The sequence below is a fragment of the Lepidothrix coronata genome, unplaced genomic scaffold, assembly GCF_001604755.1.
Source record: "Lepidothrix coronata isolate B3197 unplaced genomic scaffold, Lepidothrix_coronata-1.0 Scaffold104, whole genome shotgun sequence".
NCBI classification, from domain to species: Eukaryota; Metazoa; Chordata; class Aves; order Passeriformes; family Pipridae; genus Lepidothrix; species Lepidothrix coronata.
In genome coordinates this window covers 1,623,372-1,635,520 of record NW_016690284.1, presented here as the reverse complement: position 1 = coordinate 1,635,520, position 12,149 = coordinate 1,623,372, and the positions used below count along the sequence as shown (strand labels likewise).

General features: G+C 34.4%; 1 protein-coding gene across 6 annotated transcripts in view; it reads left to right on the top strand.

The window, feature by feature from the left end:
• The window catches only part of FYB (FYN binding protein), a 49,093-nt gene extending 36,944 nt beyond the window's left edge, over positions 1–12,149 (top strand). For 4 of the 6 annotated variants that reach the window (XM_017823604.1, XM_017823602.1, XM_017823605.1 and 1 more), the window contains exons 10-19: positions 1,240–1,268; positions 2,409–2,481; positions 3,028–3,168; positions 3,842–3,873; positions 4,930–4,996; positions 6,303–6,408; positions 6,672–6,834; positions 10,440–10,473; positions 11,647–11,678; positions 11,792–12,149. In XM_017823604.1, coding sequence (XP_017679093.1) covers positions 1,240–1,268; positions 2,409–2,481; positions 3,028–3,168; positions 3,842–3,873; positions 4,930–4,996; positions 6,303–6,408; positions 6,672–6,834; positions 10,440–10,473; positions 11,647–11,678; positions 11,792–11,820 — 706 coding nt within the window. In that variant the 3' untranslated portion in view covers positions 11,821–12,149. Of the gene's footprint in view, positions 1–1,239; positions 1,269–2,408; positions 2,482–3,027; positions 3,169–3,841; positions 3,874–4,929; positions 4,997–6,302; positions 6,409–6,671; positions 6,835–10,439; positions 10,474–11,646; positions 11,679–11,791 lie in introns of those variants that run through there. The other 2 variants (XM_017823607.1, XM_017823608.1) reach the window with 2 other exon arrangements.

Genomic DNA, 12,149 nt, shown 5'->3' with positions numbered 1-12,149 from the left:
TAAGAATGCCATTCTAAAAAAAATCTCTTGACCAAATAGTATTAACTCATTATCAGCAGTATTGCTAATATTCAAAAATTAATAAGTGATCATGGCTGTCATATTTCAGGAGTTCTTGGCCCAAAAGTTTGACAAATAACTTGGTTCGATGTATGGTTTTAAGTAAGACTCTAACTTGGAAGTAATCTCAGCTACTGTGAACCTCTCAGGGTTTTTTCAACTACTATTAGAACATTGGGCTAACACAGAAACTTTGAAATGTTAGAAACATGCAGTTAGAGGTTTAAATTGTACCCAACAAAAGCTAGTTGAGCAATAAATTAATTTGTTTAACATTTCATTTCAAGAAGATCCCTCATAGGGAATGAATCTAAAGGGTCTGGATGCACTCTCTAGTGTTCAGTTGGATTATATTTTTATTCCCATCAAGTTAGACTACATGACCCCCGGAGGTCACTTCCAACATAAATTATCATATGACCCAAAGGCATATTTTGTACTTTAGTTTAAAGATATGAACAAGAATATAAAATATATTCTAAATATAGTAAATCATTATAGCTGTAGACATCAATTTGCATTTCATTGAAAATGACACTTCATTGGAAATTGCTAACAATTGCTAACAATTAGGACCCAATATTCTGCTTATATGAAAAAGTGCAGCTTCACTGGCTTGAAATATCTGCATTGATTTGTGAAAATAAAGAATTTGCTTCACAGCTTTACTTATAAAATACTAAGGATCGTACTGATAACCCTCTTATTCCCCTTTCAATTCCTTTGAGCGATGTATTAAAGCACTCTTTTATGATTTGTAACTAATTATTTCCCAGGAAAAAAGCAAAAAAAATGAAGCATTTTTCCTGCTTTACCGGAATCTACTAAGAGTTAATTTTTCTTCATCTAGGCCCTAGTTCATGTCTGAACTAGATTACGGATTTTCTTTGGCATTAGTAAGAATACAAACTACTTATTTGACTGTAAGAAATTGATGTGAGTGTGGTGAAAGCAGACAGAAAGGAAGAGCTGGCACATTTAGTTATTCCCCACATAGAAAACACAAGCATGTGTCTGAGCTTCCAGTGCAGAACTTGTAATGTTCAGCTGATATGAACATGAGTGCTAAGGCCAAAAGCTTTAGAATTAATAACTGAAAAAGGGATGGGTGATCATGATGTTTTCTTTTACTCAAGGATGACTGCTCTTCTCTAAAATGTCTTTTTTTTGCTTTTCCAGCCTAGGTTCTGACAATAGTGGAACTGGAAGTAAGTTCTACATAAACATTTTGGGGGAGTTGTTAGTGTGTATTTTTTACAGCTTCCAGATAATGCACTAATTACCATAAGCATATTAAATGTTTGCTAACGGGCAACAAACAAGGAAGTATAGTAGCCAAATTACCTTCCCCACCACTTACAGGAACTTGAGTGAGATAGGAGTTTTGTCTTCAGATACTGTGAATCACTAGCAAGACAGATGACTGAACTTGGTTTTTGTGTGTGTGTGGAGGTAAATCATCCCACAAAACAGCACAGATATAGCTGTCAAAATACTAAGATGAGCAAGGGTTTCTGTGCTGGAGAATTCTGGTTCTGAAAAAACCAGTAATACTACCAAATAAAGCTGCATTTTGCTAGCAGAGTTAAGGGCAACTTCAGTTACAGTAATACACTGGAGTCCCAGATGCAGCAGGTCCACGCAGTCAAGAACACACATTAGAACCCAGTTTCCCCTTTGGTAACCTATATATTTATATAGCATTCTCTGTTGATCACAAGAGCACAGCTCATCTTCTCAGCTTAGAGTTTAGATACTGGTCATGGCAGAAGCATCCCCTGGCAGTACTGAACGGAGTTGCTGCCAGCCAAGTACAGATTTCAGTGATTACTCTGACCAGTGGCTGGAATTGCACATGCAAACTGAGCTAACTCTGCACTGAAGGAGGTGGGGCCCAAAGGTCAAAACTGAGGCCAAAATGGGGAGCTTACATTACACTTATCTCTGACTTCCATGGATGAAGACAAGATGTCCCTTGCTAAGAGTATTGGTCTGGCATCTTCAGTTATCACTTGAGACACACATAAAAATTTAAAAGTCATCCTAGTGTCTGGGCCGAATCAGCCATTTAGAATTTCATTGACTACAGTGTAGAAGCATCCATATTCAGTATCCATGCTCTTGTGATTGGCAGTGCCACATTAAAATTCTGTGGATGGCATTCCCAACTGAGATAAGTCTAAATCACTGTTTTAATAAACAGACTGTGCTGGTTTACAGAAATATTCCGTTTACAAGGATATTGCCTAAACTCACGCATGTCTAATATAGTTAAGAGGCCTGTAATGAATACCCTATTCTGCAGCATTAAATATATTTGCATTAATTCATTGTTTCATCTGTTAAAGATGTGTTCCCACCTCCTCCTCCTTCTAATCAAGATATTTATGATGAAATTGATGATGGAGATCCCATAGCAAGGTAAGGTTTTATATAATTTAAATAATTTTCTACTTTAACAGAATGTTTTCAGGTTTTAGTATTTTTTAATTAGATGTAATAATTAGCAAGTATTAGGATGATCAGCAAGTGGGTATATATCAGTATGAATTTGTGAAGCTAAACTAAAAAGGTTCTTCTGTCTTTTGGAGAAATTTTGTTCTGTAATTAATTTTAGTAAGTCAGAAAAAGCAGTTGCAATCATAAAAATCTCCTAATCCCCAAGCAGACAGAATAGGTCTGAATTGAAAATAACAAACTAAATCGCTAGCTAGCTGAGTAACAGCATGAAAACAGTAAGCCACTAGATTAATATATATACTACGAATATATCTCAGTATCTACAAGTAACATAACGTACATATTTCTAGTTTAGCATTTTACCATTTGGGTAAGTGACCTCACTTCATGGTATATATACATTGTTGGCATTAATGATAATTATGTGCATCAATGGAGAATTTAAACTGGGCCTTTTAAAAAGAACATTACATTTGACATTGTGATAATCGCATGCGTACTCCAAAGGTCTGTATCACAGGATGAAGATAAGAATGGTATCTGGTCCTGGGGAATCTTGAAGAGGCTAAAGGTCAAAGATGACAAAAAGAAAAGTATACGAGAAAAAACAACCAAAGTCAATGAGGCAGAAGATAATGGAAATTTATTGTAAGAGTCTGCCAGGAAATCACAGTGCACATTAACTAATTCTAATAAAGCATTGATCATATGCTACTAACATGTCCTCACAGCAGCCTAATGAATCATGCATAAAATTGTAGCTCAGGATGATACTTTTCTGCAAAAACACTGAGCTTTCTTTTCACCTGCATAATTATTCTCTTAACAAGCCGTATTTTTTGCAAAAGTCTGGTAAATATAATACGCCAACTTTTCGGTGAAGAGCACCAAATTAATCCATCATCTTTGTGCCACTCTGGTGATGCAAATTTGCTGTATCCTCAGTTAAAATGTACTTTGCTTACCAGTACAGCGTACCTGAGATAAACTGGTAAATCTAGACCCATTAATCCAAATTTTAGGATTAATATTCCAAGCAGAAAAATGCAAAGATTGTCTTCTACTCATCTTACTTAGAGGTTAGGTCAGCAACTGCTGTTTTTACCACCTGCCTCAGTCATTCAGTTCTGAAAAAGTTTACTTTGATTCAGTGGTAAAAATACATTTAGTCCGAAGCATTGGTGGTGTCAGTGGCACCTCAAAATTTCCGGAGATTATTTGGAGCCCCGGTGTCGCAATTTTTTAGATTATTTAGGTTACAAAAAAGCCTATGAATATGCTATAAATACTTAATAAGCTTTCTTTCACCTCCCCTCCCCAGCACATCTTCTTCAACAAAGCTGTCTGGAAAAGGTAATTAATAGTCTATTGTTCAGTCTCTCTATTGATTCCTGATCCTTTTTTCTGTATACATTGCTCTGTATCATTCTAGTCACAAAAATACATCCAAGGAAGGAAACAGGATTTCCTATTGCTTATCCAGTTCTAGTAAACAAATTTCAAACATTGTGACTGATTGGCTACAGACAAGGAGATGCATATACATTGCAAGCTCTCTAGAAAACAATTTAATACATTTAATGTGATTTTTCTATCTGAGATTTACACTAGTTCATTTTATTGGAACTTAATTTGAACAGATACACTTGGAAAGAAGCACTCAGTAAAAGACTTCAAAAGTAAAAAGAGGTTCTTGCTGTTACTTTTATCACTTGCAGTATCCCTGTAAAATAATATATAATTCATAACCATTGGCTCAGCCATGGAACAAAAAGCAACTTCTTCCAATTTTTGAGGCTGTTTCTAGAACTGAGGTCTAAACCTTTTATAACCTACTGATTTCTCTAGGCATTGATTTGATGAGTTAAAGAATTGCTTCCTTTCTACAAATACACTGAATGTGGTTCAAAGAATATTCCTGGGCTAAAATTTTTTTTGCTTCTTTGATGTTGCAATATGGCCTAAAAAATAACATACACGTGATTCATATCCACTTTTAAGCAATGTTGTATTGACAAGAGTGCTATACAAGTCCTTCAATATATGTTAAAATCAAATTCCAAAAATACATTTTGATGCACTATAGTGGGACATGGATTAATTAAAGTGAAGATTAAAGGCTATTGCATTAGCCATCATGTGCTAAAACTTGCTTAAACTTCAGAAGATTAAAATTTCAGTGACTACTGGTTATTGCTATTAAAGAGTCTTAATCTGAAAAGATTGGGTGGTGTTGCACAGTAGATTGTGCTAAACAGAGAATCCACAATTACTATAGACAGTAAATGGCTACAGTACTTGCCTGTTTTCTTGTCAACTTCAGTAAAATACCATAGACTGTAATACAGTGTATTCACTTCTTAAGTTTCACATAATAACATTTCATTCTCCTAAACACTATTATTTCAGATTGTGGAGAGGATGTGTATGATGACGTGGATTCTTCGGACTTCCCTCCACCGCCACTTGATGATATGTAAGTGGAAATATTATGATTAGAAATCTAATACACTGAGAGATATTTTTAAAGTATTTACTAGAGGCAGACTACTGTTAATGTCTGCTTCACTTAGGGTTGTCAGGTTTTGTAGTTCTCAAAAACCAAATGGCAGTTGAATGCTCTTTCCTCCCTTTCAGATTGGAACAATAATTAGACCATAGAAAAAGTAAGAGGTAGAAATGGATGCATGGCCTAAAGGTACTTTTCAATGTAGATTCTCTGCACATAGTTCTTCTTCTATCAAAATTTGGGAACTGTTAGGATACATACTTGATCTCAGCTGCTCCAGTATTTTAAGAGAAAAGGAGACAGGGCTCTGTGTTATAAGTATGAAACACATCTGGAGGTGTAAAGTTCAGCTAGGAAGACTTTTATCCTGAATCAGAAAATTATGGTCATCTCTGGAGCACAGACGTGTTATGAGCACAGATGCATCTGTGATGATGACTGCAAAATGATGCATTCTGGTGTCACTTACTCCACTCAGGTGGAGCAACAGAGTGGACTATGATAATCTAGTCTGGAGACGTTAAAACAGAGAGAGCTCTTAGGACTGTGTATCCAAAGGAAAATATGTGGCCCTTCTAAACTAAGTCTAGATTAGTTCACACACACACACACACACAAACATTCATCACTAATGAAACTGTCATCCAGAACTCCTACAGAGATCAGCAAGGATCAAAAAGGAGAATCAGACTTTACAGTACCAGATACAGCATCAGAAAGGACAGTTAGGGCATGAAACACTTCCATGCTTCTTGGCATAAGTCAACACTATCAGGGATGTGGAAAAAAAACCAACAGAACCTGAAATGGGTTATGTAATGCAGATTCTCTGGTGCAGCAAGGTTTTTTATGGCCATATAGGACTAACATATGTAAGGCTAAGATGTTCCAGCTGCCTCCACAGTGAGATACACTGTTATTCAGCTTATTGCCGAAAGATACACAGACTTCGTAAAAATTACTCCTTGCTGAGAAATTCTAAAGTGCTGTAGCAGACAGATACTTAAATACTCAATACTTAAATACTCAATACCTCAATATTTGCTTATGTGATAGATACATTAACATCAGAGAAAAACACGAAAGACAACTCCAGCTTTTTATTAATTTTGAAATAAAATCTGTATTGTATTACCTGCACTAGTTTTACAGAGCAACAAAAACATGATAAAGACATATGAAGGAAAATGCATTTTCACCAAAATTATCAGAAACCTTTCCAATACCTCAGATGTGTTGCTGATTTGGTTTTGTCTGTAACCTCCTGCTTTAGTTCATCAAAAGTAGCAAGCTTTGGAAAAAGGAAATCGGATGAAAAAGATGTACAAAAGCATGAACAGATGGAAAGAAAAGAGAAAGAATTCCGGAAAAAATTCAAAGTAAGTTTTGTTCAAAGTAAGTTTTTTTTCACAAAATACAAAACCTAAAATATCTATATGGCATGCTCTCATTTGTGTCCCTTAATCCTTTGAAAGATGAGGTATTACTACTTGTAATAATAGTAGTCTGAGCATCTGCAAGCATGGGCCCATACTACATAGCATATACAATTATTTGGCTAATTTTAGAAAATTTAGTAAAAAATGCATGAGCACAAGCTGTACATTAATGATTTTTAACCAGCATTTTTCTTTTTTTCCAGTTTGTAGGTAAAATAAAAGTTCTTTTTTCTACTACTGTGGCTCAGAATTTACCTAAAAAAAGATGGGGATCTAAAGAATTACATATTAAACCGGGAGAGTCTCTTGATATTATAGAAAGTACGGATGACACCAAGGTCCTGTGCCGCAATGAAAAAGGAGAATGTAAGTTTTATGAAAAAACTGCAGCACATATCAAATTATCAAAGAATGATTGAGTTGGAATATGTGAAAACTCTCTTCCACAACATATCCAAGTAGAATCTAGTACTTGTCTTTTACCTTGTCTGGTAGTTGACAAGAGGCAGATTGTTTTTATTTCATTACCATGTTTTAAGAGCAGCTTGCCTTAAAAAGAACTAAAACACTCCAAGGAGCAAGATATATGAATATGAGAAAAACAGACAACTTGATTACAGAAATTTTGCTTTGCATCAACTAGGATCAGCAGATGTTTCTGTTGCTTCTGTCTCTCCCTCTTTGCCAAAAGGAGTATAGCTATGATACCCCACAGAGTCTAGTAAAGTTCTCGCTGCACCTTTGGATAGCACTTCCTCATTGATTGCAGCCAAGAGAAAATCAGTAACAATATTCTTACTTTTGGTTGCAAGAGATGCAGTTTAATCTTTTCAACAGGCTGGGGGGAATATTGCTTAGGAGTCTTCCACCTAGCCTCTAGCTGATCCAAGGCATATGTCCTTGTTGGCATGTCTGCTTGTTCTGGGAGCTGCATGAGGCCTTCCAGTGTTTCTTTGAAACCTTTGGCTATGGTTTGCATTGGCAGAAGTTTTTGCATTTTTGAAGAATTCCGGACCATCTCCTGATGGTTTCGATTTCTTAATGAGTTTCTGTTACAATACTTTTCAAATCTCCTAACAAAAATTCATTTTGTGCTGGAACAGCCTAGGTTCAAAGTATCCATTGAACAAGTAGCATTTTCTCACTCATTTTTACTTTTTACTTCTGACCTGTGTAGAAGAGAGTCCAATGCTATAAACCTCTGAAGGGGATTCAAGCACTTTCCTGATATTTTTTTCCCCTCTATACTCAACTCTTACAGTCTGGAGTACAGCCCTCTTCCTGGCAGGCCTGCAGGGTGAGGAAGAATTTCTTGCATAACACACATATGTTTTTCAAAATATGGATTTCACTAGTAAAGCCACTTCCCAAAAAAACAGCTTTCAAAGCTCCATTTTTTGAATCAAGCTAATAACAAAGTAGAAAGTAGTTCATGTTGGCTGTTTTCCTCTCATAGTCTTCAAAGTCTTTCAAATAATGACAGGAGCTACTGCTTTGCTATGCATAAAAGAGCAAAACAAATAAAAATATCCTCCCTGGAAACCTCTGAAGAGATCTCTGTCATTTTCCACATTAGTTAGTGAAGTTTGAATTCTACTTCAGTAAATGCATGACAGTTTTGGTTATTTGCTGTGATTGATCAAGTTCCTCAGATCTTAAAGCTATAATTTTACCTTCAGAAGGCCAGATAGACTGAAAATCAGCAATTAGAGATGACTTTGTTACCTTCTTGCACATGAATTCTTTGATTTAATCATTAACTTCTGAAGCACTTCCATAGGTTCAAGCCTCTTCCAACAGTTAAAAAAAATTACAAATTATACTGTAATGTGTTTACACCTTTTAAAGCAAGGGCTGGTGATCTTAGGAACACATTCTGCTATCACTTATTTTGTTATTAAATTATTTGAAATGCCAAAAGTGAAACAAAGAACCGATTTTCATTTACCCTTTTAAATTCCTTCTTAGTCTGAACACATACATCTTTAAATACACAAAAACTTTTAATTCAGGTTCATAGATTTTGCTTAAACATTAGGATATAAATGGATTTCATTGCCTGAAAGTTTTTGTCCTCTCTGAGCTTCCTTTATGATGCAAATGAGCAGCTGGCACGATGTGTCAGAGCTTTCAGTGGTGCGAAGTAATTAACACAGAGTGTGCTGACCTGCTGGCTTGTTCCCTATTTGGAAGCCCTATAAAAATTAATGAATTAGTTAGAAACTGAAACTTTGGACATATAACTTGGGATTAGTAACTCTGAAAGGCTGTGAGATCAGCAGGAGCTGTATTTCTCACCTATTTGAGGGCCAGGGACCATCAAAACTTAGATTGTGCTTTGCCATGATCTAAGCACAGTCACATGCACATGACTTGCAAGCACACTGGGTTTGTATGCCATGATGGTGAGTGAAAAAGCTTTGCTTTGGTGTATTTCAGAAGATTAGAATGATTTAGCCAAATCATTTTAAATTATTCCCTGGAGACTTCAGAAGTAATGGAAACTATTGGACTGTCCTAAAGAGAACTTTAAAAAGACGACATCTTTAAAAAAAAAAAAAAATTCATTTCCATTACTTTATCCCAGATAATAAAATCTGGGGAAGGACAACCAGGCTAAAAAAATCCTGATTAGACAGAGCTTCCTCAGTGGGTTCCAGCTGGCATTCAGCCTGAGACAATATGCAGGTGACTGAAAATCTGGAGCACTGGATTCTTTGACTTTTGAAGATTACTTGCAGCTCAACAGCTTTCGTAGGCAAATGTTATAAAAGAATTTATGTATGTATCAAATCTTCATGACACCAAAGATAGAAATACAGGCAAATCAAGCAAATTTTATCTTATATGGCAGCAATCAAATATTAAAAGCACAGAACTGTTTTTTAATTCATGTAATTGTTAAGTCTTAAACAGTAGCTAATGTAGGTAAGTGTAAAATAAAATATTATCATGCAAAATTAATGCCTTTTTAGGCAACTTCAGCTCTAGCACGAGACAGAAGTTTTCTTTTAAAATCCCATGTTTGTAAATGTATTATGGCCTTTACAGATCAAATCACTAATCCACTATATATAGCATATTCTAGAAAAAAACCCCTTATGTACTTTGAGATTTATATAACATCTGATATAGATCTATTTTAAGATGGAAATATGCCAAGTTAAAGTGAATTATACAAATGTTTGTTTATGAAGAAAAGCTGCTTATTATTGTGTTCTAAGAGGAGCTTGCCTTAAAAAAACCCACAAACAAAAAACTGTTGTTAAATAAAAGTTCTTCATTACTACTTGCAGGATTATTTGGGGTATTAGTCTTTTTGGATAGCTTTTCCAATTTTCCATATAGGAAGCATAGGATATTTTAATGTATTAAAACACTTGCCAGTTAAAAACTCAAATAATTTATCAGCTTTTGGGAACAGTTCTACCTTATTGTATCTGACATGCATTTACAAGGCATGGTTCCCCCCACTAGTATATTTACAGATCTTAGAAAGGACAATTTCAGATAGAATAGAATTAGGGCTTAGACGTAAAAAAGCCTTAAAAAAAATAGGAGATTCTTTAGCTGGACATCACTGTGTATTAAAAAAAAAAAGAAAAAATACTTTCATGTCTTGTGTATCAGAAAAGAAAAATTATTGTGAAGGAGGAAACAAGATAAACAACATTTTATGAATATGTAAAGTATCCAGAACAGTAGATACCTAACTGGTCTCACAACTACTACAGTATTCTGATTTCCTGTCTAAGACAGTGTGTTATACTAAACAGGCAAATAAGAATAACTAAAACACTGGATATAGTAAAAGCTTCATCAAGTACGTGTCCATTTTACATTGTTATCCATCTATTATGTTTTTCTGCCTGAAGTATATAAAAGAGAAATAAGGCATTACACTAGTGCTAGCAACAGAAGTAATAAGTATTTAAATTTAACTTAAATGCATATATATTTTACTTTTACAGATGGCTATGTCTTGAGAAGCAATTTAGTTCAAAAGTAAGTACAAAGTGATTTTTTGGAAAAAATTGTTATAACAGTCAATTTTTTTGTAAACTCTCTGTTAAAAAAAATGAAATGTAATTATTTTAGTCTGTCATTCTAGTCTGGAAAATTGAGTTATTTTTATGAAGTTATAATTTCTCAAGAATTAATCACATGCATCCACGCTGGAAATTTGCCAGGGCCTCTTTCCTCATTGTATAACCATAAACTCTGATTAAACCATGAAAAATTACATAAATTAAGCATTATTAGTACTAGAATCTATTAATGAACTGCAAGTTAATGTGATTAGGTGTATTGATGTCCTTTTCAAATGTTTAACTAAAATCGATCAAATTTTCTTTAGGTTTAATTTTATTTCAGTCTTATGAGGATTGAGCAGATTTGGCCCAGTGTTGCTCTGAATAATTGCATGGAGTTCAGTATTTCGGTTCTAATCCAAAACTCTTGTCACACAAAGCCTTTCCATTTCCTTCAACAAGATCTATATGAGACCCTTAAATATCAAATCAGATGTCCCATTTATAATTGTCACATTTAGAATGTAGAGGCATCCAAACACTTACACACACATTTGAATTTTTAACATATATATAAATATATATATATATACAAAGCCTTATTGTCTTCCATGGGCTTCTTTACCTATCTAAGTGAAATATTTTGAAAATTCCTGTTCATGAAGCATGTATCTTTTATAGACATTACCTAAATTCATTACCTAAAAAGAAGCACCTCCAATATTATGGAATTGCCAAGTACAGAAACAAAAAGAATTTCAAGGGCATACCATTTTTTTTTATTCTTTATTTCTGGTGTTCATTTAGAAAAACCAAGGAAGTACTTCATTTTTTTAAGGAAATACCTCTATGAGAATAGCTGCTTAAAAATTTAATTGAAAAATCCCACCCTTTTAAAAAAGCCAACCTTTCATATTAAAGAGAAATGTATCCAGGTCAACCCTTTGCTGAAAATCCTCCAACCTGACCATCCTGCTAAACACTGTTCTATCACCACAAAGGTTGCACTTTCATAATTAGCAAATTAATTACTTGACAGCTTGTCTGTACCATACTACTACTCTATTTCATATCTGCATGCAAACAGTAATTTATATCTGATGTCTCGATTTTTAAATGTATGGTTTTTCTTTTTTTTAACTTACAGCGAAGGAGAGATTTATGACAATGTTGCTGAGGGTATGTTGAACATTTCAAACAATACAGTAGCTACATTCAATTACAATTAATAACTTTCTCCTTGAGTCAAAGTACACAATACTAATATTTTTTGCATTTTTTTTCCATTTCAGACATCTATGATAACGACTCAGATGCATGATTCTGTTCAACTAATGACTTAAATGAAGATCACCTCTAGTTTGGACTCCTACTTGTGGAAGCTCAATTACAAATTAATTGGTTACACCCCTGTAAATGTAGAATTAACTTTTCTTAGGAGTTCAGCCTTTTGTCCTCCATTGCTTTAAACTACATTACATTGCTATTTATCTGAGCCATTAAAATTCCCTTTATTGATGTTTTAAATACAATCAAATACAATTCGAATACATCTCAGAGGAGGGATATGGGGATATTAAAAAAAAAAATAACTGTGGAGATAATAGCCTAAAAACTACTTTTTTACTGTATTTAAAATTACTGATAAAA